General features: G+C 43.2%; 2 protein-coding genes across 4 annotated transcripts in view; one reads left to right on the top strand and one right to left on the bottom strand.

Moving 5' to 3' along the window:
- ST8SIA6 (ST8 alpha-N-acetyl-neuraminide alpha-2,8-sialyltransferase 6) overlaps window positions 1–27,225 on the bottom strand; it is a 473,234-nt gene that overhangs the window by 426,993 nt on the left and 19,016 nt on the right. The gene's annotated exons all lie outside the window — the stretch shown is intronic.
- LOC307200010 (macrophage mannose receptor 1-like) overlaps window positions 5,368–27,225 on the top strand; it is a 53,496-nt gene continuing 31,638 nt past the window's right edge. For all 3 annotated transcript variants that reach the window (XM_079948262.1, XM_079948263.1, XM_079948261.1), the window contains exons 1-12: window positions 5,368–5,496; window positions 7,338–7,739; window positions 8,114–8,287; window positions 9,966–10,130; window positions 10,599–10,712; window positions 11,836–11,979; window positions 12,962–13,144; window positions 13,659–13,816; window positions 15,496–15,609; window positions 24,395–24,510; window positions 26,172–26,320; window positions 26,446–26,645. In XM_079948262.1, coding sequence (XP_079804388.1) covers window positions 5,412–5,496; window positions 7,338–7,739; window positions 8,114–8,287; window positions 9,966–10,130; window positions 10,599–10,712; window positions 11,836–11,979; window positions 12,962–13,144; window positions 13,659–13,816; window positions 15,496–15,609; window positions 24,395–24,510; window positions 26,172–26,320; window positions 26,446–26,645 — 2,004 coding nt within the window. In that variant the 5' untranslated portion in view covers window positions 5,368–5,411. The remainder of the gene's footprint in view (window positions 5,497–7,337; window positions 7,740–8,113; window positions 8,288–9,965; window positions 10,131–10,598; window positions 10,713–11,835; window positions 11,980–12,961; window positions 13,145–13,658; window positions 13,817–15,495; window positions 15,610–24,394; window positions 24,511–26,171; window positions 26,321–26,445; window positions 26,646–27,225) is intronic.

Raw genomic sequence — 27,225 nt, 5'->3', positions numbered from 1 at the left:
TGCTGGGAAGGACCAGATTCCAAACAGGCTATGGGTGGATCTTCCCTCCTGGTTTACAACATTAAGGAAGGGTTAAGGAATGATTTACACAACATAACGGACACATTACATTTAGCTTAGAATGTTAATAATGCGTTATTAAAATGTTGCAGAGGAACCATGGTTGCAGAGCAACCATGAACCAGCAATAGGGAAACTGTTGTTACCAACTAAACAAGGTAGAAACATTTTAAATTTACCAGTACGTCCTGTGACGTTTTAGAATAATATATCTAATGTCGTTCTAATAATGTTTAAAAGGTCAGTATAGATCCAGCCTATAAATTAGACAAATAAACTTCCCTGATCAGCAGCCAAGGAAAAATTATGGTACACTTCTGTTCCTCTGGCCTCCTTAGGAGGAGGATGTCAGATGAATACACCATTAACACATTTTAATGCCATCATAAATTGCACATACATTTTATATTTCTCTTCAAAAATTATTTGATAGATGATTGTGATGATGGTGATTATTAGTTTATTGTCGTTACTGAAATTGGGCAGCTGGGCAGTTTGTGCTTCTTTGATCTTCTGGACCTTGTGCTGGAGGTTCACAGACAGACAAGGTGGTTGGGTAGGCCCAGATGCTGCTGCTGAAACCCATAAATTTATTCCAAGTCATGTGATATCCACACCATTACCCAATATGCAATGTCTGAGCTGGGCAACAAAGGGAGTGGGAGGAGTGCTCCCCTTCTCTTTTAGACTTCAGAGCAAGTGAGAGGGCAGCAAGGGGGGGGGAGTCCATCCCCTGCCTACTGGTTTAAAGGAGGAGGAGTTGTTTCAAAGGGTGCTTTTGCAAGCATTTTAAGGCAATCTCTGTGCTCCCCCTCCATGAATGAGCAGTTGGGCATGGTACCCTTTGGATGGGGCCATGGCCCCCAGTTTGGAAATCACTGCTCTTTATCTCTGAAGCTCAAATAAGGGGCAACCAGAGTTGAAATCCCTGCTCAGTCATGAAATTCACTAGGTGGCCTTGGACCAGTCACAGTCTCTCAACCTATCCTACCTCACAAGACTGTTGTGAGGATAAAATGGGGAAGAGGAGAACAATGTATGTCACCTTGAGGGTGACAAATGTAAGAAATGTGTGTGTGTGTGTGTGTGTGTGTGTAAGATATAAATGCAAGAATAATATATAAATGTAAGATATAAATGTAAGAATAAAGAAAATAAATAAGAAGTGATTTTCAGTCCCTGTGAATGAGGCCCCACTTTCACATAATCTGAATAGCTGTTGAATGGCTTGAAACTGTTGTTTTTGTTTCAAACATTGCAGATTGTGGACAAGACAGAGTGTTTCCGGAAGTGGCAGAGAGATATATCTAGATTTGTCTGGCAGGGCAAAAAGCCCAGAATTAAGTTTAAGATACTAACTGAGGCGAAAGAAAGAGGGGGCTTTGCCCTGCCGGACTTAAAGTTGTATTATGAAGCCGCAGCCTTTTGCTGGCTAAAAGACTGGCTACTTCTCGAAGACACTGACGTATTGGATTTGGAAGGGTTTAACAATGCTTTTGGTTGGCATGCATATCTATGGTACGATAAGGTTAAGATCAATAAGGTCTTCAAGAACCATATTGTCAGGAAAGCAGTTTTTAATGTCTGGACAAAATACAAAGACTTACTGGAAAACAAAACTCCGAGGTGGCTTTCACCTCTGGAAGCTAAGGCCCGAAAAAGACCCAATATGGAGGCCAAATGGCCAAAATATTGGGAAATATTAGAAAAAGATGGAGACAATTGGAAATTGCAGAGTTTGGAGAAAATGAAGGATAAAGTGCGAGACTGGTTACACTACGCTCAGATTAAAGAAGTTTTTAAAAATGACAAAAAGCTAGGGTTCCAGGTGGAGAAATCGAAGTTGGAAACAGAACTGTTAGAGCCTAAGACTAAGGTATTATCAAGAATGTATAACTTGCTGCTGAAATGGAATACACAAGACGAAATGGTTAAATCGGTTATGATAAAGTGGGCTCAGGATATTGGGCATAATATCATGTTTGAGGACTGGGAAAGGTTGTGGACCACTGGGCTGAACTTCACTGCATGTAATGCTCTGAAGGAAAATGTAATGAAAATGATATATAGATGGTACATGACCCCAGTTAAACTTGCCAAAATATACCATTTGTCTGATAATAAATGTTGGAAATGTAAAGAACATGAAGGAACATTCTTTCACCTCTGGTGGACTTGCCCTAGAGTGAAGGCCTTTTGGGAAATGATATATAATGAGTTGAAAAAGGTATTTAAGTATACCTTCACTAAGAAACCAGAGGCCTTCCTTCTGGGCATTGTCGGCCAGAAGGTGTTAAAGAAGGACCGAACATTTTTTATGTATGCAACAACGGCAGCAAGGATACTCATCGCCAAGAGCTGGAAAACTCAAGATCTACCCACACTGGAAGAGTGGCAGATGCAACTGATGGACTATATGCAACTGGCCGAGATGACTGGCAGAATCCGAGACCTGGGAGAAGAGAGGGTTGAAGAAGACTGGAAGAAATTCAAGATTTATCTACAAAAGTATTGTAATTTGGTTGAAGGCTAAGAAGGATGCTAGATCATAAATAATTGCCTACCATTGAATTAGATTTGAAATTGACGATAAGTGAGATTGAGGGAAATATAAAATTTGTGGAGAATAGATCAAACTAATTGAACAAAATCTAAGAATATAAACAAGATGATAAATTGCTGGGAAAAATTTATAACGATGTAAGTGGGAGTGGGAGACGTGAGGGAGTCCAAAGAAGTTCTGGAAAATGTGTTATGATTCATGTTATATTGTTTATTATTTTTGCATTTTGTATTTAAAAAAAAAATCTTAATAAATATTTATATAAAAAAAAAAGAAACTGTTGAATATTAAATTTATTCACCTTTTTAAAAAATGAAGTTTATTCTGGCAGCCCAATCCTAAGCAAATTTGCTACAAAGAAAATCCAATTGTGCTCAAAAGGGTTTACTACCAAGGAAGGGTGCTTAAGCTTGCAGCCTGTATACATTTAATAGTAACATTTTCATCCTTTCTTATTTTCTTGTTGTGCCTTTTCACGTTTTACCTAAAGCAATTTACATGCAAATACTTCCACTTTTAGACTTCCTGAACTTTAGGCTCAACTGCAGACAACATATGGTTTATTAGCTGATGATAGCTTACTGCACTTAAAGACTTGAAAACTGGTTTCTTAATATCCTGTTGCAAAATACATTTCTTGAAAACAGTGTCCATTTGACTTAAATAGAACTTAAAGCTGAATAGAAAAGCCAGTCAATAATGAATAGTAAAAGTTAGTCATCCTACATAGATTTCAGAAGTGCATACAGTGGTGCCTCGCAAGACGAAAAGAATCCATTCCACGATTCTCTTCATCTAGCGGTTTTTTCGTCTTGCGAAGCAAGCCCATTGACGGCTTAGCGGATTAGCGCTATTAGCGGCTTTTAGCGGCTTATCAGCTTAGCGGATAAGCAGATAAGCGGCTTAGCGGCTTAGAAAAAGGGGGGGAAGGGGGAAAAAGTCGGAAAAACTCGCAAGACGTTTCGTCTTGCGAAGCAAGCCCATAGGGAAATTCGTTTTGCGAAGCGCCTCCAAAACGGAAAACCCTTTCATCTGGCGGGTTTTTCGTCTTGCGAGGCATTTGTCTTGCGGGGCACCACTGTACTAGTTTGAAGAACCTTTCCTAACTATAGGAGCCAAGTACAGGTTTAGCTCTTAGGGCCTGCACAAAGATCAGAACCACTATAGGATTTTTTTTTCCCATTTCAATTGTAAATCCCAAATTTATTGTCTTCAACCTTGGGTCCCCAAGACGTTTTTGGTCTATAACTCCCATTATCCTCAGTCAGCATAATCAGAGATGAAGGGAGAGGTAGTCTAATAACACCTGGTGATTCTATTAACACCTGGAGGCTCGAGGGTAAAGAATGTTGGCCTTTTTAAGTATAATTGTTTAATTGTACTTTGAAATGGAAAATGACTCCGTATGTGTATTGCTAAAGGGGCATGGAAAATTCCAGTGCAGCTAAGAAGAGCTCTCCGGATACCTAAGAGGCTGATAATTAACTGTTGAGGGTATGTCTGCTGCTCTCTCACATGGTGTTTAACTTTAGATTACATGGGAGGGTTATTCAGTTGCAAATCTCCATTTGGAGGGAGTTCTTTGTTCTCAAGCCACAGCAAAATAAAGGTATGCAAATAAATCTGTCCTGGAGAATAAAGCCTCAGGCTGGATGTAGGCTAATGGAGCCTGTGTGTGGAGCAATATACCTTTAATGCCAGGCCTATGTTGTACCTTCTTTGGATGTTTCTACCTGCCTAAAATGTGCCCTTGAAGACTAATAATGCTTCTTGAATGCCTGGGGGGGAGGAAATATGAGAAAACTGCATGTCGGGGTGTGTGTGTGAAAATTAATATTTGTTGCTCTACACCAGGGGTCAGCAAACGTTTTCAGCAGGGGGCCAGTCCACTGTCCCTCAGATCTTGTGGGGGGCAAGACTATTTTTTTTTTGGAGGGGGGGAATGAACGAATTCCTATGCCCCACAAATAACCCAGAGATGCATTTTTTTTTAAAGCACACATTCTACTCATGTAAAAAACACCAGGCAGGCCCCACAAATAACCCAGAGATGCATTTTAAATAAAAGGACACATTCTACTCATGTAAAAACACGTTGATTAGTTTGCCTATCCATGCTCTACACAGCAGCGGCATGTGGGCCCTGGACAGTTGCTTCTATTTTACTTTACTTTACTTCTACTTTCCCATTCTCCAAAGCAAGCCATGGATGTTGCTGGAACTGGGCTCCAGCCACTAAATGAACAGTTCTGTGAATCAACTCTGAAAGTTCCATGTATGAGGAAAGGGACTCAGACTCCTGGCTGAAGACTGTCTCTGAGCTTGGCAAGTCTCTGACAGTACTATAGCTAACAACAGTGTTTGGGAGTTTTTTTTATAGAAAAAAATTGTGCTGGTGCTACACCAAGTGCCACACTTTTAACATGTGGGGGGGGGGGAAGGTGCCAGTACCATGTACCCTTGAGTATTCCCAGAAAGAAAAACACTGGTTAACAATTTGTATCACCTGTCTCCTCTTCCATCCTTTTTTTTTCCTTTTTTTTTTTTTTTTAGCCCTGAGCATTATTATCTTGAATTTTAAACTGGTGGATTTTACAAGGCTAAGTGATGGGGAAAGAATCAATACGGCCCAAGCTATTATTCTGGAATAGGTATTTCCCATGAAGCTATGCTCTGTCTGTAGTACTGTGTGTATATATAAGACTGAAAACTTCATTCTGTATGACTCATGATGAAGAAGTTACTGAAAAGCAGCAATCCCTGACTTTGTCTTATTTTCAAGGGAGCTATGTGGAAGGTTTGGTTGTGTCCAATGCCTGCCTTTTTGCTCCTAAATATCTTGATCCTCGTTCAGCCAGCTTTGCAGGTATCAGGTAAGCTCTTCATCACTTCCATTCCCATTATGATATTAACAGTAAGTGGAAGGGCATCTTTCATACTGTAGATTTACCTTTAAATAATCTTCTGGAAGATACTTTTAAAGGGAAATCCATTAAGTGTTAGATGCAAGGAGTGTTAATTAAACAATTAATTTGCTTTTAACATTGAAATCAGGTTTAAATTTTAGTAGAAGAATGGCTAACATAATTTTAAATGCAATTTACTACATGGTTACAAGAAAGAATTTGCTTTTTTCCTATGCAGTAGTCATATCCTGCTACTTATTTTCTTCACAATATAAAAATAAGCTGTAAATATAATAAATGTGTAAACAATAGCTTTTCAACAAGAAAAATATTCAACATTTCTTTTTCCATCACTAAAAAGTATCTGCATTGTACTCAGTGATGTCCTCTGCATCAACTCTTTGATCCAGTGGAGGCTTCCAAGAACAGAGCAGGAAAGGGGCAATGTTTGCCATTTCCCACTCCCCCCAAATGATGATATTTCCTCTACAGCTCTGGAGAAGATTGGGAGAATATGTAAGGTTTGCAGGAGTAAGAGGGAATTGACGAAATGTTGTGTTTCCTTGCTAATGTCCCGTTTTTTGCTAATGGAAAATACTGCAGGATCAAAGAGCCTTCCTTCCGAGAGAAGGACACCGCTGGTCACAGCCTCCTGTGCTTTAGCAAATCTGAATAGCATTTATTCCTCACAAAAGGAAACAACCACATTGTTATAAGAATGTAAAAAAAGCCTGGTGGATGAGGCCAAAGACCCATCTAGTCCAGCATTCTGTTCTTACTGTAGCCAACCTGATGCCTGTGGGAAGCCCACAAGCAGGCACAGAGCACAAACACACGCTCCCTTCCTGATGCCTAACTGTACTTGAATACAAGGGAAACAACTTATTGAAGTGGCTGGAGTTTTATAATATAGATTATAGGCTGTTAGCTTAAATAGCTATGTTATTTGTATCTATTTCTATCCCAACTGTTCATACCGGTTTCAATGACTCAAGGATAGTGTACTTCTCATGTGTACATATTGACTTGTCACCACCACCACCATCATCATCATCATCTTACCTTGAGATGAGTTCCTAGCTTAATAACAAGTGTCTGCATATTATTCCCTTTACAAATAAAACCAATGGGGAGAGCAATTAGCATCAAGGAACTGATTTGGAGGAAAGGTTTAGCTCACACCCCTCTGTTCTCCCCTCTCCCCAATGCTTTTAGAAAAACAAAAAGACATTGGGAAGATGCAGTACAAACTCTCATATGCCACATTTAGTTCGGTCCTCAAAATGTTAAAAATAATATTAACTATAATACTTATAACTATAATACAAAAAAATGTAAAATAAAAATATTCCTAGTGGCTCTGATGTCTTCTTTAAAAAATAATAATAATACAGATTTTTTTAACCAACCACCTTTTAAAAAGCACAGCATTCCTTAAACATAGATGCTGAGAACACTAAGGTAATTCACACATTATTCAAAGTAAAATAAGCTGCAAACTAATCTGCAAAAAGACATCAAAATTGGTGTCTTAGCTATATGAACGTAGAAACTTATTGCCCACGAATCAGTAAGACAGAGCAGTGGATAGTGAAAATTAACTACAGAATTAACACAAGAGGCATTTCTCTCTCTCATCTTTCCATGTTATTGCTTCTTATTATGAATCCTGGTATTATTCTGTCAGTGGTTGCCATAAGACTTCCGAGTGAAGGGCAGGTAATAAATTAAAATGATTAGGATGATATTTGAAGTTATGTGAAACTTTCCCCACAATGTTCCTGTTATTTTGCCTCTTAATTTTACAGATAGTGACAGCTTTCTGATATATAATGAAAACCTCAAGCTTTGTATTCAGGCTAAGAAATCTCAATCCCCCATCCTGGACTACTGTGATACAGACAATGAGGGGCAACATTTTAAGTGGATTTCCAATGACCAGATTTTGAACATGGCAGTGAAGTTATGCCTGGCAGTGCCTTCCAAGTCAGACCAGGCCCGAGTCATGCTCTCCCCCTGTAATAAGACCACTGAACTTCAGAAATGGGAATGCAGAAATGACAAGCTCCTTGTACTTGATCAGGAAGATTTGTTTTTAAATCCCGAGGGTGGCCAAAAAAGTCGTCTTATGCTGTCTAAAGTAGCCACCAGCAAGAGTACCTGGAAGATCTATGGAACGAAAGAAAATTTGTGGTCTAAGCACTATGAAGGTAAAATTCAGAGAAGTTCTCCTTTTTTCTATATGATCACTTCTTTAGACATAGCTGGTTGTGTCCTGCTTCAAGCATGGTGAATCCCTTGCATTTGGGGGCCAAAACAGGCATAATAATAATCACATAATTTCGAATTATTTCAGGAAACAACCCAAACTTGATAGCAGTCATGGGAGTCCAGTTTCCACCAGGACCTCAATAAATGGAAAAGGCCTCTCTAATTATGTGCACAGCCATGAAAAGTCTCTCTTACACCCACATCCATACCCTTTCTATTAGGAGGACACTGCTTCTGAAATGAATACCAACTTCCTCTTTTCTTTAAATGTTCAAAATTATTTCAGCATAACATCTATCCATTTTTCTTTTAGCTCTGTATACCTTAAGGGGCAATGCCCAAGGAGCCCCCTGTGTATTTCCATTCAAGTATCAGAATAAATTGTATGCTCAATGCATAAGAGATGGTGATGAACATGGACAACTTTGGTGTGGAACAACTGCAGATGTGGATAGAGACTCTTTAACTGGATATTGTCCAATAAAAGGTAAGCACTTAGCAATGTTTTTTTAAAAGCCCATACTATTCCACCATATATTTGCTGCTTAGAGGAAGGTTTCCCATACAAAAAGGGAAGCTTTTGTTATTGCCTCTGCTTTACAGATTGTGCAGCTAAAGCAGAAAAGGGAGGGGGTTATCCTGTGAATAAGAACAAAAAGAAATGTCAATGATGTCAGGGGCCCCCTACAGGATCAGGCTTACAGCTGAAAGGGAGAGGTATAAGGAAGTAGCTCAGTTTTCGCCAAAATCAAGATCTAGAGCAGAGAGCGATAGGGAGCTGCTAGATACAGGATGCAGACAAATTTTGTCTGGGATTTTGGTCTCATTACAACCATCAGCTGTTCAACTGGGAGCAGTTGACGGAGGCTGGGGTTTGATGTTGTACAAAGCTTACAATTGCAAGTCCTTCCCCTGTGGTAAGAAGATCAAAGCAGAGAGGGAAATGTCATAAAAGTCTTCTGCTCCTGTGCATTTTTCAATTACATACTTGAAATTTTCAGGACACACTTATATATTGAAGTTTGAGCCTTTGGAAGGGTAAGGCATGGCTTGCAGTTCATCCGTGCATTGACCTTGTTTGCATTGTTTTGCTGGAATTATTGAGTGATTTTTGCTTGCAAGTACAGGACAGAGAAGGACGTGGGTGGCGCTGTGGTCTAAACCACAGCGCCTAGGGCTTGCCGATCAGAAGGTCGGCGGTTCGAATCCCTGTGATGGGGTGAGCTCCCGTTGCTCGGTCCCTGCTCCTGCCAACCTAGCAGTTCGAAAGCACGTCAAAAGTGCAAGTAGATAAATAGGTACTGCTCTGGCAGGAAGGTAAACGGTGTTTCCGTGCGCTGCTCTAGTTCTCCAGAAGTGGCTTAGTCATGCTGGCCACATGACCCAGGAGCTGTATGCTGGCTCCCTCGGCCAATAAAGCGAGATGAGCGCTGCAACCCCAGAGTCATCCACGACTGGACCTAATGGTCAGGGGTCCCTTTACCTATACCTTTTACAGGACAGAGAAAGGGTGACAGAAAAAGTGTGCTGTTGTTTTTATTAGTGAGCTGTTTCCGCTTTAGGTCAAATAGTCCATGGAGGAAATGCATGTACAATTTGGAGTGGGTAATAATTAAATATATGCCTCTGTTATGTATATGTGTGATTGTGCAATGACACTTCCAGCATCCCCGCAGGGTAGACTTGTATTTTGAAAGTGATTCACTGACATAGATGGGGGCAGAAAACAAGGCAGCTGTGAAGGGGGGGGTACCCTGGGTTTGTACCAGACACACAGGTTAATGCAATTCAATGCATTAGGTGTGGATGTTTACAGGGAGAAAGTCAACTCACAGAAACTTTCCTGGAACTTGGAAGTCCTGATTGCACATGGGGTTCCAAGTCCTGGGGTACATAGTGAGTTATTTATGTGTAGATTATGATGTGCAGATATCCACACCTTATGCATTAACACTGAAGATGGGACTGGGGAAGCCATCAGTTAATGGTGGACTGCCAGCAATACTGTCTTTTGATCACATAAACTTCTGTGTTTCACCATTCTGCTTTGTGTATTCTTTGGGAAAGTGGTTCCCAGATTATTAAAGACTTGAGCATATCCAGCTTCTAAATTTTCTTCACCATTGGTGATTTGATGATTTGACACTCGTTAACAATGATTACAGATGACCATGATGAATTATTCTGGACCAGAAACCACTGGACTGGGGACTTCTATCAGATCAATTCTGACTCAGCTCTAACATGGTACCAAGCAAGAAAAAGTTGTCAGCAACAGAATGCAGAATTACTGAGCATCACTGATTTACAGGAACAAGTGTATGTGACAGGTAGGACATAACAAGGCATATTTAAAGAAGTGATCAGTTTATTAGGATATTCTGTTAATTAATATTGTCTCAACTAGAAATAGCATTTTCAAAATGATAATATTAGATGTACCCTCCCATCACCCAAAGAATTAATTTAGATTCAGTCATTTTCAGACCATTTCAGTATGAAATATTCATTGCATCTCAGGTTACCAATCTTTTGCAGGTCCTCTGTGTCTTTAACAACTGTAAGAGAAGCAGAAATTCATTGGCTGAAGCTGATGAAGCATTGCATCTATAAGCTGAGTGAAAGGCTTCAGTTGAAGAATTTCTGATTGATACGCAGCCCTACCAGTAGAAAAAGCTGACAACTCTAGTAATGTTGGGATGAGCATGTTTGGTTTTTGCTCCCATGACCCTAGCTTCATAAATATAAACTTCCTAGCTTCATAATGCAATCTAATTGATTTTCTTTTCCTTAAATAGGATTAACAAGTTGTATGCCTACTGACCTGTGGATTGGGCTGAACAGTTTAGATGATGAGAGTGGATGGCAGTGGATGGGCAACTATCCTTTAAGATATTTAAATTGGGCTCCAGGTGAGTGAACATCTATGTGCCAACAAGGTGACAACAATTCCATCACATATGCTAATTGCATGAAGGGATTTACAGTAGAAGATCTAGAGTTAATACTACATAAAATACATCAATTTAAACAGGTTTAATGATAAACCAAATATAATGTATTGCTATTTTTCCTAATGCTTTGCTATAGCTGCTTGGATCATCATTCTGAGAACATCTGCCATTTCCTCTCCACTCAGTTACCTCTTTTTTAATAGGAACCTTTTGATTTATTATTTAAATTTGTATGCTGCATTCCCTATAAACATGCTCAAAGTGGCTGACAACAGAGCGATGAAAATGCAAATCAATTGTTACAATAATTCAGCATAACATAATTCAGCAATCCAACAAATAACACAATTTGATTCTCAAAGAGCTCTGTAGAAGGCATGGATGTTAAAATCCCCTAGGACAACCAGACAAGGTGTCTCCAAGGAGAACATCCACCATGACCTGAAGCAGCTTGAGCATGGAATTCTTGGTGCAGCAGGGAGGTTGGTACACCAATAGGAATCCTATTGCCCAGCTTCTAGATCATGTACTCAGAAAACTGGGTCTCCCCAGTAGGACACCTGGTGCAAGCCAGTGACTTCCTAAAAATCACTGGAAACAATCCCCCCCCCCAATGATTTGGGTTGCTGTAAGAAAAACCTGGCAGACAAGCAGTGGCAAAAACAGGCCCATCTGCCACATCTAATCAAGTTTCTGTTACACATGCCAGGTCAATTCCTCCATCCACAAACAAGTCATGGATGGCAATAGATTGAAGTACATGTGTAATAGGGCTTTTTTCGGTGGTGGCTCCACAATTTTGGAATTCAATTCCTGTAGAAATTAGACAGACCCTCTTTTCTCACACTTTTAAAGAGGCTTTTCCATAAGCTGTTGATAGTGGTGGGACAGGACAGATGAGGGCAGTTACTGGGGAATGGCTAATTTATTATTTTTTTATGCTGGTGAATTTAAACTTTATCATTGCTGACTATATATTAAAAAGTGTTTTATGGAAATGGCTTAGTACTATTAAAATAATGTTGCAATGTTAACATAGCTTAACATAGGCAATTATCACCTGTCTCACTCTTTCTTAAAGGCAGCCCAACTCCAGAAACAGAAAAAATATGTGGATCGATCCTGTCTAAGGTTGGCAAATGGGAGAATAATAAGTGTCAAGAGAAACTTGGATACATTTGCAAAAAAGCAAACTCTTCATTAGATGCTTCTGTTATTCCTTCAGGTAGGACGATAAACTGGGAATGAAGCTTCCCTATATATCATTATATCATGATTTATGGAGGGTGACATTGTCCATATTTATACAGTAATACAGTTTTGCTGTTTGTAGTGGCATATGTAATGGGAAACATTTTATTGGTTTGAGATGGCTGAGAGTATTTTGACAGTAGCTAATAATGGGTTATCAATCAATAAAGACTGCAGGCATGGTCTAAATGCATGTGCTTCAGAAACTGTACTAGGCTGGTCTAGGTATGGTCAGTACCTGGGTAGTAGATTTTCTAGAATTCCATGAAATAAAGGTGGGATTTAAATGTAAGGAAGAAATACCTTAGAACAGCTGAACTTTGAACTAGTTAGAGAATGAGGGTGACCTTCCTGGAAGCCACCTCCTCAGGAGCTTTGGCCACCTGTGGTATTGATGCACCAACCCTCCTTGAGTGCCACTGAAGAGGACTTCGAAGTGCAGCTGATGCTAGTGGCTTCCTTGTGACCTGTCTCAAAGCTAGGGTCAATTCAACCCTGTCCAAGGGTGAGGGACTCCCTGGAGTTGGCAAATATAAATCTGGTGGCCCCAGTAAAGGGGCGCTCTGAAGTATGTTCACAGATCAGGCTTCTCTCTATCCCAAATTCTGTCACAGAGAATAGATAATTTATAAGGACTGGTGGGGGGCATTGAGCAGGTTGCCTTCAACAAGGGAGATAAGGAGCATTTCCATCTATGACTGCCATTGTACACCAAACCCACATTCTCTCAGGTCAAAAAATGTACAGTATATGACTACAAGAACTGTTTGTTAACTTATTGACAATAATATAATCATATGAGAGGATAGGTTACCCTCTTTTGTTAATATCAATTGCCAGATTTGCATCTACTAAATTCTGTATTGAGTCAATGACATCATAATGGCACATAAATTATTATTTTTAAAAAACTCCATCTAGTCATGCTATCTTACAAAGGACTGTTTTCTTTTTAGATGGATTTCAGTCAATTAGCTGTCCAGATGGCTGGGTTGCATATGCAGGTCACTGTTACCACCTTAGCAGAGACCCCAAGACATGGAAGAGTGCTCTATCATCCTGTCGGAAGGAAGGTGGTGATTTAATAAGTATACACCACATTGAAGAATACAGCTTTGTCATATCTCAGCTTGGCTACCGTAAGTACATCTAGGAAATTTGATTCTCCTGGTATCTGATATATATGTCAGATTAAGAGAGATGGTATTTTGTGTTGCTTTTTTGTTACACATGCAAAGATGGAATGTTACTGAGGTCTCTGTCCTGTTGAAAAATACATGAAGATAAACAGGTCAAACATGAGATGACATGGACTATTATCGCTTTCAACAACCTGGTTCAGTCGCATCAACCCCAGCCAATATAATCAATTGTCAGGGATGTTGAGAAGTATAGTTTAAAACATGCAGAGAGCACAAGGTTGGCCAGTTAGATTATCCTCAGTTGTTGTGCTGCATTTGAAGACTGACATTCTCCAATAAGCTGTTTAGCTAGCTGCACATTGACATGTCTATTTGAATTACAGTTGTGAATTTTATCTTATTTCCACATCTATGTACCATAGAACTGTTTGTGATAGGATCCCGTTCAATATCTGGACTCTTTGTACCTAAAGTGTGAGAGCAAATTAATTAGGTGCCTTTATGTTCTTAGAACCAACAGATCTTCTATGGATAGGACTGAATGACCAGAAGACTCAGATGTATTATGAATGGAGTGATGGTACTAAAGTGACATTCACCAAGTGGCAGAAAGGAAAACCCACACAAATAAATGATGTCCAGAATGAATGTGTCATCATGAATGGGGAGGTAAAAATATGGAACTTCCAGTAGAGATATATTGGTCTTGAACTGACTTTTTGGGTGAAATATTGAGAGTCAGTCTGGCAAACTGAATGCCAAACCCTCAATTTTTAGAATAGTTGAAAAATCAATTCCCAGGCAATTCTGGGAACTGAAGCTCTGTTAGGTCTCCTAACAACTCTCAGCACTCTTAGCAAACTACAGTTCCCAGGGTTCTTTAGATGAAGCCATGACTGTTTAATACTGCTTAATGCCGCTTATGTAAAGGTAAAGGTAAAGGTAAAGGGACCCCTGACCATTAGGTCCAGTCGTGGCCGACTCTGGGGTTGCGGCACTCATCTCGCTTTATTGGCCAGAGAACCAGAGCAGTGCACAGAAACACCGTTTACCTTCCCACCAGAGCGGTACCTATTTATCTACTTGCACTTTGACATGCTTTCGAACTGCTAGGTTGGTAGGAGCAGGGACCGAGCAACAGGAGCTCACCCCGTCGCAGGGATTCGAACCGCCGACCTTCTGATCGGCAAGTCCTAGGCTCTGTGGTTTAATCCACAGTGCCACCCACATCCCAATGCTGCTTATGATACCCCTTTAAATTTATAGTGCCAGGTAAGTGGCAATGCTAGTGTCAGGAGGAGAAGCTCTGCAAAACTACCCAGCACACCATTCACTCCTGTTGAGAAATTAGTGTATGGACGTGGGTGGCACTGTGGGTTAAACCACAGAGCCTAGGGCTTGCTGATCAGAAGGTCGGCGGTTTGAATCCCCATGACGGGGTGAGCTCCCATTGCTCAGTCCCTGCTCCTGCCAACCCAGCAGTTTGAAAGCACAAAGTGCAAGTAGATAAATAGGTACCGCTCCGGCAGGAAGTTAAGCAGCGTTTCCATGCACTCCTCTGGTTTGCCAGAAGCAGCTTAGTCATGCTGGCCACATGATCTGGAAGCTGTATGCCGGCTCCCTCGGCCAGTAAAGTGAGATGAATGCCGCAACCCCAAAGTTGTCCGCAACTGGACCTAACGGTCAGGGATCCCTTTACCTTTACATTCTGTTAGAACACAGAAATAGTGTACAATATGGTACTACATGCAGAATTCTTTTTCCTGAAAATCTCATCTTCCTTTTTAAAAAAACCATTTTCAGCTGATCATAGTTGCACCATTGCTTGTGTGGGAATTTTCTCTTAAAATCTCAGAAGCCAAACATGTGGCTCAGTAAGACTTAAAGTCTTTGGTAGTGATGCTTCAGTTCTTTCATAGTGAATGCTCTTTATCATAGTTATAGAAAAACCGAAATAAACTATGCAAAGTAAAACCATAACGCAGAACAAATTTTGCAAACTAAAAGAATTTACATACTATACAAAGACTGCAGAATTTTAAATAATGCTTTTTAAAAAACAAAATAATTCAATCCTAAACTTCTATATTTGAAAATCTTACATCAGTGGGAACTGGACCAGCTCAGCCTTAAGTTTTCGAATTAAGATGACCACTTATGTTTGAATGCTACCATTTCTTGCAACCTGAAACCCTGTTTTGTTTATCATTAACAAGCACAGTATTTCTCAGTAGAATAGTTCATTAGTTTTGGTTGTAGATATCAAGGAAGACACCAAGCATCAAGAAAATGAGAAAGTAAAAAGATAGTGAATCATCTTTCACCAATATTTATGTTTCTTCATCCAGGGTGGATACTGGGCAGATTATTTCTGTGAAGTAGAACTTGGTTACATTTGTAAAAGAAAACCTTCAGGAGTTCTTCCTGAAGAACCTGAAATTGCTGATTCAAATTGCCAGAGAGTAAGTCTGAAGTGGTTTAAAAAGTTAAATGCACATATATGTCTATCATTTATGTTCTCTACCAGGGTTTTAAAGCTAATTAATAGTTGAAATTTTTCAGCAGCAACTTGTGACCATAAGAGTGTGGGCTTGCTCAGATCCATCAATGAGGGACTCCTGTAGGGGGCACAAGCAGAGAGAAAATTAATAGATAAAATTATGGGAATTCCTGAATTCTAGTTGCTGGGAACTGCCGGAGGGAAGAGTACTCTTGTACTCAGCTCTCATTTTCAGGTTTCCTAGAGGCATCTGGTTGACTACTGTGAGAACAGGATGCTGGGCTAGATGGGTCAGTTTAATCAGTTTCCCTTGGAATCTAGTTCTGTATTATAGCTAATAAAGCGTGTTCTCCCTGAAATGAGAACACGTGTTGCGGTTGGGACATACAAGCCACACTATTAGTTGCTGTAGGGGGAAAAGCCAAACCATAAAGGGTTAATTGTGTTGCCAGGGAATTTTGCATGTTGCCATTGGGGAGGAGGGGTCAGAGGCTATAAATGCAGGTCGCCTCTACTGGGGCGTCCTCTTGGCCTCTGCACTGGATCACGGAGCAGTTCGTTGAGCTGGTTGTATACAAACCCTGTTCTTATTCGCTGCTTTATTTCTTGCTGTTTGTTTTAAGCCCTTCGTTCCTCCTTCCTCCCTTCTCTTAATTCTTTTCCTTTTATTGCCTTCCCCCTTCTCTGCCTCTCCCTATTATCCCATCTTTTCATCCGTTTTCTCCCGTTTTGTTATTAGTCAAGGAGGCCCAGCTGAGAGTGTGGGTCCGGGGGGGGGGCTCTCTCCCCGGCCCCTTTGCCCCCCTCCCCCCCTTTTTTGTGCCCGATAGGGAGGCTGCGAGGGCGGTTACAGCAGGAGAGTTTCGTCCTCCTTCCCCCCCCCCATCGCCGCACCGCGGCAAACGTTTTTCACTTCGGCGGCTATCGCGGGCTGTGTAGGCCCTATACAATTACCTCGGCCGTTGCCGCGCTCGCCTGGGGCCCGCCCCGCGATAGCGCGGCTGCGGGGGAGGGACGCCGGTCGTTCCGGCGTCTCCTGACCTCGGGGGCGACTCGCCTGCTTCGTGCCGGCTCGCGCGAGGTTGTGGGGCCCTGGGATCTAGTCTGCGCGTTTGCGCGGCTGCGGCGCGGGGGTCCTTAGTTTGGGGGGCTGCTGTAGGCCTTGCAGAGTATTGCGAGGCCTGCTTGGCCTCGCGCCAGCGCGCGCGGGCTTGTAGGGACCTGGGGCCTGCTTCGCGTGATTGCGTGGCTGCGGTATAGGCGCCCGCTTTTGGGGCCTCTACAGGCCTCGTTGGAGCTTTGGGCGGCCTTTCGGGCGTCGCGCCAGCGTGCTTGGGGCCTGCAGTGACTCAGGGGATTTGCTGGCGCGGCTTGGGCCTTCTAACTGCTAGCAGAATTGCCGTGTAATCACTGTTGACTGGCAGTAGGCCTACTGATTGCTTCTGCCAGCCGGCCCCCTAGTGGATGTTCCCGGTTTTGCGATTTGGTGACGCGGGCTCCCCCTTGTGGCTCTGAGTGGCGTTGCGCCTCTTTTTGCTTTTACTGGGGTGGCCGGCCTCCCCCTCCCCCTGCTGGCCGTTTGAGTATTACACCGTCATTGTTTAGTTTTCAGGCTGTTAAGGATAGCCAGCTATAGTTGAGGCCTTCTGGTTGGCCTAAGCGCTGCAGCGTGCTGGTGGATTTTGGTTCGCATTGGGCTCCCCATTTAGCCTGATAAATAGATAGATAGATAGATAGATAGATACGATAGATAGTCAGTGGCTTATATACGTTCTTTGTAATTATTCTTGTTCTTGGCCTAGACTTTTTCTTGTCTAACATTTGCTGCATTTAGGTTACATTGGCTGTATTGTGGTTCATTAAGGAAGCTGCGGGGCAGTAGTTGTGTAGGCCCAGCAGTGGCTATACTGCTTCAATTTTGTTAACTGTTTGGCAGCTGAGGTGCTATTTTGAATTTTAACGTGTTCTGCTTTCTTCCTGTTAGCAGGTATGGCTCCAAAGAAAGTTGCTGCTCGTTCTGGTTCAGCCATTGCCTCAAAACGGCCTATTAGAGGCCCTTCTCAGGCACTCCGTTCTCCCGCTTCCAGTCAAGCAGTGGGGAGAGTGCAATCTTTGGTAGCAAGCATGGCTGGAGACCCTGCGGCCCTTTCGCGCTTCGCAGCAGAAATGGATGGCGTTTTGCAGCGTTGTTCCTCGCAACCCTCCACATCTGGAAGGCCACCCTCGTCAGCACTGGTGTCATCTCCAGCTTCGCAGTCATCTAGTGAAGACGAGAGAGAGGGTTTTTCATCGGGGGGCTTAATTACGAACCCTCAATTGTCCCAGTCCCCTGACTTACCGGCAATTCGGAACCAGCCTCGGAGATCGGGCCGACTCTCTAGGCGGGCCGCTGAAAGGAGTGCCCCATTGGCGGTTTCCACTCGCCGGCGTACGCCGGCTCGGCCCCCAGCCGACGTTGCATCGGGTTCTGGTAGCTCACGCGTTGTCTCTATCCAGTCTGTTTCAGTTCCATCCCGGCGGAATCCCGACTCGGAGTCCTCTATCGAAGACAGTCTCCCGGTTCCTGCCAGGAAGTCGTTAGGGGGAAAGCGTCGTCGCGGGAGGTCATCCCGGAAGCGTGCGAAGCGGAAGAAGGATGACTCTTCTTCCTCTCCTTCGGGTACGTCTTCGTCTAGCTCTGATGATGAGGGTAGCAGCATGGAGCTTTATTGGGGCTTTGGCGAACTGGATTCCGGGCTCCCTCGGTGGGCTTGGGAACGCAGATCCAACACTCATCGGGCAAGATATGGGGCTGTTCAGGAATGTAAGGATGGCGTGTTGGTTCCTGACGTAAAAGTTTCCACTAACTCAGCCAGGGATATTATACCCGGCTCTCATTTGTCATCAAAATTGCGGTCCAGAATACTAAATGGACGCTACATTGATATGTTCAAGTTAGTCCCACCTTCTGAAGATCAGGACAAGGGAAGCTCTTCTACAAAAAGACGGGCAGGGTCCTCTGCGGTTGACAGGACTTTCGAGCGTTGGCTCGACTGTTTCCAGGTCTTTGCTGGCATAGTTATGGCAGCTTATCCGCGGAGGTCCCTCCATTTGCTGGTCTATTTATCCATTGTGCGCTCTGCTTTCACTAAAGCTGGCGAGAAAGCCGCGATTAAATATGATGAGAATTTCAGGCGCCGTGCTGCCAAGATTCCTTCCGCTCGCTGGGATCGGAAGGATCTTGACGTATGGACTACGTACGTGGCCCTACTTATTGACAAAAAGGTACCAGAGCAGCAGAGGCTGAGAAATTTTACTTTTAGACCTGGCCGACGCCTGCCATGTTGGGATTTTAACAGGGCCTCTTGCCAGCGCCTAACTTGTAGGTTTGCGCACATTTGCGAAAAGTGCAACGGAGCGCACCCCGCTTCCTCTTGCTTTGGTGGTCGGCGGCCCTTTCGAGGGGGAAAGGGGGGTTCTCAGCAACCCCCCAAGCCCGCCCCCCCCACCCCATCAACCTCAGGAACAACAAAGTAATGCACTGACTTCTTTGGCCTTTACTCCTGTACGTTTGCCGGCCCTGCTATTGTGGCTTCGGCATTACCCGGATAAGGAGGCGGCACTATATTTAAGTGATGGTTTTTCTGTTGGTTTTCGGATCCCGGTAGCCATGCCTCCTGTGGCTAAAAATCCGACTAATCAGAAATCAGTGCGGGAATTACCTGAGGTCGCCCGAAAGAAGATTACGAAGGAAGTGGCCATGCATCGGATGGCTGGCCCTTATTGTGCCCCTCCATTTCCTAATCTGCATGTATCCCCATCGGGCATTGTGCCTAAGAAAGCCCCTGGAGAGTTTCGTTTGATTCATAATTTGTCGCATCCTAGGGGCACATCGGTCAACGACGTTATTCCTCCGGAGCTTTGCTCAGTAAGGTATGCATCCCTTGATCACGCGATCAAGATGATTCGGAAGTTTGGCCATGCTGCTTTACTGGCAAAGTGTGATATTGAGTCGGCATTTCGTTTACTGCCTATTCATCCGGAGGATTTTTGGCTACTAGGTTTTCAGTTTGAGGGTAATTATTACTTTGACAAAGCCATGCCTATGGGCTGTTCGATAGCATGTGCTGCTTTCGAATCCTTCAGCACCTTTTTGGAGTGGGCCCTTAAGGAGAAAGCAGGGCTGGGCGGAGTCACTCATTATTTGGATGATTTTTTACTGGCTTCAGATTGTTCTACTGGCGGTTGCTCGGTGTTGTTACGCGCATTCGCTGACCTTACTGAGGAATTGGGGGTGCCGTTAGCGGCGGAAAAAACTGAGGGTCCTACGACCCGTCTTACTTACCTGGGTATCCTTTTGGATACGGTGTCCCAAACTTCCAGCTTGCCTAAGGATAAGCTGGTTGCTCTGAAGAAGGTTATAGGAGAGTTGCTCCCATTGAAGAAGGTGTCCCTACTACAACTTCAATCGCTATTAGGTCACCTTAATTTTGCTTGTAGGGTGGTGGCCCCAGGCCGCCCATTTTGTTCCCGTTTGGCTCGCCTCACTGTGGGTTTGAAGGCCCCTCATCATCGAGTTCGCCTCTCTAGTGAGGTGAAGGCTGATCTAAACATTTGGCTTGAATTCCTAGAGGAATTCAACGGGGTGTCGTTATGGCAAGACACGCTCAACTTGCACAATGATTTCCAGGTGCACTCAGACGCAGCAGGTTCCTTAGGCTTTGGTCTTTACTGGAGGGGCAGATGGTGTGCCATGCGTTGGCCTCCAGATTGGCAGGGAGAAGCCATTACGCGGGACCTAACTTTTCTTGAGTTTTTTCCCATTGCAGTCGCAGTGCACTTGTGGGTCGATGATTTCAGGGACCGTCGTGTCTGCTTCTGGACTGATAACATGGCGGTGGTGAATGTCCTGGCTAAACTGTCGTCCCGTTCTCCTAGGGTGTCAGCCCTGCTGCGGGCCTTTGTTTTGCATTGTTTACGCTTTAACATAGTGTTTTCTGCCCGTTTCGTCCCTGGGGTGTCTAACGAAATTGCTGATGCTCTGTCCCGTTTTCAGATGGAGCGGTTCAGACTTCTGGTTCCAGAGGCTCGGTTACGTCCGGAATATTTCCCGGATCATCTCTGGAGCCTTGGCAGGAATTAGTTTTTCAGGGAGTAGCGGCTTCTATTTCCTCTTCTACTCTCAGGTCATACACAAAAGCTTGGACTGATTTTTGGTATTTTACGCACAGGTCAGCTGGGGAAAGGAGGTGGGCCTTGCCATCCACTTCTCAGGTGCTAAAATATTTGGCGCACCTGTTTCAGCTGGGACGCGCGGCTAAGACGATAAGGATCCAGGCTGCGGCCATTGCCTTTTTCTGTAAATTTTATTTTGATAAAGATCCTTGCGCGAAGTTCGTGGTGCGTAAGGCCCTGGAGGGATGGGATAGGCTATGTCCTTCCCAGCCAGCTACTCGACACCCTATATCATTTGATTTGCTATGTAAAATGCGCAAAAAACTGCAAAAAGTTTGCTGGTCCAGGTATGAGGCTCGCCTTTTTTCGGCAGCCTTTTCTATTGCATTTTTCGGTGCTCTGAGGGTTGGTGAACTTGTTTGGGAGGAGCACAAGCATGGCCGTTCCAGGGGACTTTTGCTTCGGGACATACAGCTGTTCCCGGCGGAGCTTAAGCTCATGGTCAGAAATTCGAAGACGGACCAGAGAGGGAGGGGAGCCCTTCTTCGCCTCCCTGCCACGGGGGGGGCGGGACCGTGTCCGGTTAAGGATGTTGGAAAGTACCTGGCTTTACGGGCCCCTGGGGAAGGCCCGCTGTTGAGACATGAGGATGGGTTGCCCCTGTCTAGGCGCCAGTTTGCATTGGTGATGCGGAAGGCCATCGTGGCCTGTGGTGTTTCTGCTAGTGGTTTTGCCCCTCACTCTTTTAGGATTGGGGCCGCCACGACGGCGGCACATTGGGGCCTCTCTGCCAGCAGAATAAAGAATTTGGGTCGCTGGAAATCTGATGCGTTTAGAGGCTATGTTCATTAACATACGTTTCTTTCTATCTACTTGTTCATCAGGTGTAGCAGCAGTTCGTATCTGGATGGTGGGGCACAGCATCGTGCATTGGGCCGGCATCGAGGCCAGGCAGTTTGGATTGGGATCGGGTCTCGGCCTTCCTCGTCATATACACGTGTCATGGCTGTCCAGAAGGGGAATGTCTTGGACAGAGTTCCTGCCATTGATTAGGAGGCAGTTGGGCGCGGAGGGGCCGCCCTCGGCCATTGTGGTACAGCTGGGCGAGAATGACCTGGTCTCCATGGGCTGTGTTAAGTTACGCGCTGCAATCCTGAGTGACCTGGAGGCGCTGCGGGCAATGGTGCCGGCAGCAAAAATTTTCTGGTCCAAATTTTTACAAAGGCGTGGTTGGAGAGGCAGTCGTTGCCCAACTGCGATTGAGAGGTCCAGGAAGCGTATTAACGCCGCGGTCTCAAAAAAGGTTTTTGAGCTGGATGGTGATGTGATTTCTCATCCCGAGATTCTTGCTAAGGATGAATCTTTTTACAGGGATGATGGGGTGCACCTTTCTGCCTTAGGGAATAAGGCGTGGCTGGGGGCTGTGGTAGCCAAGCTAAGGTCTTGGTTGGGTCTGTGAGTGGTTGGCGGTGAGCTTAGGGCTCCATTGGCGGTTAGGCATTGGTTAAAATTGGTTGGAAGAGGGGTAAGTGCCTACCCCTCCAAATGGTGGTGCGGAAAGGGAATTCCGTTAAAGGAATCCAGGGGCTTGCCATTCATTTCGTCCTTGTCCCCGGAGTCGGACTTGGGCCGTGCAAGCCCCACAGGAACATGAGGGTGAGAGGTGTGAGACTGATACCCGGCTTCATTTTCTCACCCAATACTTGTTTCCCACGCTGGCTTCCGCTGGAATCCGGAAGGCCAGCTCTGTCCATGGGCAAGGACAGATAGTCATAACCAATGCCTAAGCAACCACTCACGTATTTGTATTTTAATAAAGTTGTGGCCAAAATCATGCCAAAAACCTTAAACAAAATTGATGTGTGAAGTGTGATTTCTTGGTGAGGGTGGCGTTGTGGGACTCAACACGCAAAGCGTGTTCTCCCTGAAATGAGAACACGTGTTGCGGTTGGGACATACAAGCCACACTATTAGTTGCTGTAGGGGGAAAAGCCAAACCATAAAGGGTTAATTGTGTTGCCAGGGAATTTTGCATGTTGCCATTGGGGAGGAGGGGTCAGAGGCTATAAATGCAGGTCGCCTCTACTGGGGCGTCCTCTTGGCCTCTGCACTGGATCACCCGCCCACCCTCCCGTTAATGGGTTGGGTTTTATGGTTCGCTTGACCTTGCTATGCCTGTCATGGGGTCGTCCGCATTGGTGCGGGGGCCTGGTAGGAATTTACCATTTGGCTGATTGGCTGGGGCCATTTGGGTTTCGCCTACTGCGTAGCAAATAAGTCACAACTTGTAAGGTTGGCGGTTAGGCATTGGTTAAAATTGGTTGGAAGAGGGGTAAGTGCCTACCCCTCCAAATGGTGGTGCGGAAAGGGAATTCCGTTAAAGGAATCCAGGGGCTTGCCATTCATTTCGTCCTTGTCCCCGGAGTCGGACTTGGGCCGTGCAAGCCCCACAGGAACATGAGGGTGAGAGGTGTGAGACTGATACCCGGCTTCATTTTCTCACCCAATACTTGTTTCCCACGCTGGCTTCCGCTGGAATCCGGAAGGCCAGCTCTGTCCATGGGCAAGGACAGATAGTCATAACCAATGCCTAAGCAACCACTCACGTATTTGTATTTTAATAAAGTTGTGGCCAAAATCATGCCAAAAACCTTAAACAAAATTGATGTGTGAAGTGTGATTTCTTGGTGAGGGTGGCGTTGTGGGACTCAACACGCAAATGTGATAGAGCTCTGATGTGCTCATGGAGGTATGTGCTCACAGGGGCAATGTAATTCCTTTATTGGATTCAGATTTTGGAATTTGGGAATTCTTCGCTGAATACATGGAACATTTCCTGATTCAGAGAAAAGTACAAGTATACATTGGAAGGTCTTCATCATCCATTCAGCAATTTATGCATTTCAATGGTTAGATTCAACTTTATTCCTTAGCTAGCAGGATTGCTCTGGTTGTTTTTTTTATTTCACACAACTGTGTTTTCCCAAAGAGCAAAATATAATAGAGATGGGCAAAATTGCTGGTGATGCAACTCAGTGGCAAACATATGCTGGAGGCCTCAGATTCAATCCCTGACATTTCCAGGGAAAAGGGAAGTTGGGCAGCAACACTGAAGACCTGCTGCTATTCAGAGTAGACAATACTGAAGATTACATTCTGACTCTGCTTAAGACAGTGTTGTATGTTCTACTCCAGAACCAGAAGAAATCAGACTCATCTGCTTTATACCAGACTATTCCCCATAATCTGCTTTAGATTGTTATATTGATAGTCTGGGCTCAAAAAAGAATTGTCAAATGGTCAAAGTACTGTGAACTGCCCTGAGATCTTATGATGAAGGGCAGTATATAAATATAATAAATAATAATAATAAGCATTAATTATTATGCTGAGATAAAGACTCTTGCATCATTTCAGAGGGTGACATCACTGACCCAGGCAACATATAGGACATTTCTGTGCAACTTCTGTGGTGCCTCATGATGGACAGAGATTCCCATTTTAGTACATATTCAGCAGTGTCATTTGAAAAACCTCATTGTCTCCAACCTAATATTGTAGTAATGTGGTTGTTGGTTCTTTTATATGAACAGGGCTGGAAAAGGCACGGTATCTATTGTTATTTAATTGGACAAACATCTCTAACATTTTCAGAAGCAAAGATGTTCTGTGAAATAAATAAGGGATCTTTAACTTCTGTGGAGAACAGGTATGAAAAAGAATTTCCTTAGATCAAGAATGAAGAAACGAGCATTTTAAATATTGATAAACTACAAAAAGCTATATTTCTCAATATTCAACTGAAAAATAATTGGTCTTGATATTCAGAGGGCATTCTTCACTCCACTTTCCCCACTTCCTAGCCATGAAAGAAAAAAGATGATTTTGTTATGACTATCTGCTCAATTAGTTTTATTTTTAAAATTTATGCACAGCTTTCTTACTCTTGGTTGTGTCCATCTAAATTTCACTCAGACTAGATCTGTTGACATTAATGGAACTAAGTCAGCCATGTTCATTATTTTTTATGTGTCTACACTAAATAGAATGAACATTGGATACAAGCTTATGAGTGTTATGTGGGTGAAAAGTACAATGGTTACAACTGTTAGAGGCCACATAATTCTTTGGCCACATAATACATATTAAGAGCTGAACCACAGTCTGTGACTAAGGTACTTTCTTGAATGATCTGCTCAGCATTTATTGTGAACTTCCTATTAGATTTGCAATCTGTGGCCTTACTGATTTCCTTGAGACAGCAGCAGCATTGCATGAATCTCAATTTGCTCATCAGGGATTTACTGGTTGTCCTTGTGACAACAAGACACTTAGCTTGAATGATTTTTCTATCTCAAATGGGTGCATGTTTTCTAGAATATCTTCTAAGCCCATTGATGATTTCCTGTATATATGTATTTTGCTGTAGTCTGAACAGAGAATCATGTGCCTCAGTTACCTACTCTGGATGCACTTGTAATTCTTTTTTCAGACTTGTGACAGACCTGTAGATTATGCTGGTAGACACAATATGTAGATGTATTTCTTAGTAAAAACTGACCTGAAGGCATAGGTGTGTGTTGTTGTTTTAACCTTTTACTTTTGATAGCATTGTGGTCACTTTCCCCAGTTGGTTCAACAATGTTTACATCTTGCAGCAGGTTCTGGCCACCACCTAAGATTAAAGCTATCTACACACCATACATTTCAAGTACATCTCCCCCTGCTCCCAAGAATCCTGGGAACTGTAGTTTATTAAGCATGCTTGGAATTGTAGTTCTGTGAAGGGTAAACTATACTCCTCAGTTTTATTAAGAGCATTGCTTTCTATATATGGTGTGTAAGCAGCCTAAGTCAGGGCTGAGACCCCTCAGGTTGGTTCCGTGACCAGTTGCCCTTGGTCACAGTCATTGAGGATATCTAGAACATTTACCTCTTTGTTGTAATTAGAACACACATGCACCCAATCTATGTGAGAGTGTTGAAGCCACCTATTTATCTAGCATTCCCTCTTTTGAATGCCTCCTTGATCTCAGTCTCCATCTGAAGATCTCCCTGAGCACTTTGAGCAGGAGGACAGTAGCATATCCCCTGTACTAAAGTACTCATCAGGCTTAGTATTGTTACCTACATGACACTGTGGTAGAGTCTAGCCCTTCATGGTTTTCCAATGTGTTGGCTTCTATGTCTCCTCTGATGTACAGAGTGACACCACCTTAAGTATGCCCTGGGAATAATAATAATAATAATAATAATAATAATAATAATAATAATGCACATCAACTCCAGTATGTCCTGAAAATTAACTTCTTCTTTTTTAAAAAAGGTGCACTCACTTTTAACACACTTATTACTTATTTTTCTATGCAGGTATGAACAGGCCTACCTGACTAGTCTAGTTGGGCTTCATTCTGAAAAATATCTCTGGATCAGTCTTTCAGATGTACATCAACCAGGGACATTTATCTGGACCACTGGAGACAGTGCTCTGTTCACCCACTGGAATTCAGAAATGCCTGGTAGGTACTTCCTGAAGCCTAACTGGAGTGATATTTCACAAGGGGCTTCTACACTGTCATTATTAGTAGTAGTTTTACACATATGAACAGATACTCAATTGGACTGGCGATTGTATCTCCAAAAGGGCAACATTCTGGCTGTGTTGCCATGAGAACTGGGACTGCAGCTGGATTGTGGGATGTTGTGAACTGTGAGGAGAAGGCAACCTTCATCTGCAAACAATGGGCTGAAGGTGTGACAACAACTCCTGCCCCCAAACCAACTCCTCTCCAGCCGTGCCCAGTAGGATGGCGTCCAAGCAGTACTAGAAATGTGTGCTTTAAGGTAGGTATAGCGTTTCTTGCTTCTAAGTTCTTGTTAGCTTAAATAGCAAGGCAAAGGTAGACATGCAAGCCATCTGAGAGTGTGGTTTTAGTTTAAATATAAATGTTCAATGGGTTTTTTTAATTGTGATTCATTTTATTGTGTAGTTTAGTTCAGTGTTTTGAACTTTAGTTTATTTGAAATGTCAACTTTAAAATTGATCTTTGGCTGGTTTGCTGTAGATCAGAATGGATTTCTGCTGTAGATGAGAATGGATTTCTGCCTCCCCACTGTTTAGCAACAAAATGACTCCCCCTTCCTTGGCTGCCCTATTTATTCTACTACTGATATGAAGAAAGCTTAGATTTTTGTGTGGAAATGCTGTGAATTTCATTCATTTCTGGGCTCAGAATTTTTCTGTTGGTGGTTTAACATATTGTAGCTGCATATTTATTTCTGTTTTACTGACCCTTTTTGTTGCGGCTCTCATATTTTGTGTGACCATTCATAATTCTTGTCTCCTATTTTTCAACATTAACCTAAAATTGTTCAATAAGATCAGTTTCAAACTGGCCTGTGAAAGATAATTCCACATTGACAG

The sequence above is a fragment of the Podarcis cretensis genome, assembly GCF_951804945.1.
Source record: "Podarcis cretensis genome assembly, chromosome: 12".
In the NCBI taxonomy this organism is placed as follows: Eukaryota; Metazoa; Chordata; class Lepidosauria; order Squamata; family Lacertidae; genus Podarcis; species Podarcis cretensis.
Note: the sequence above shows the minus strand (reverse complement) of the source record. Positions and strands in the feature narration are given on the sequence as shown.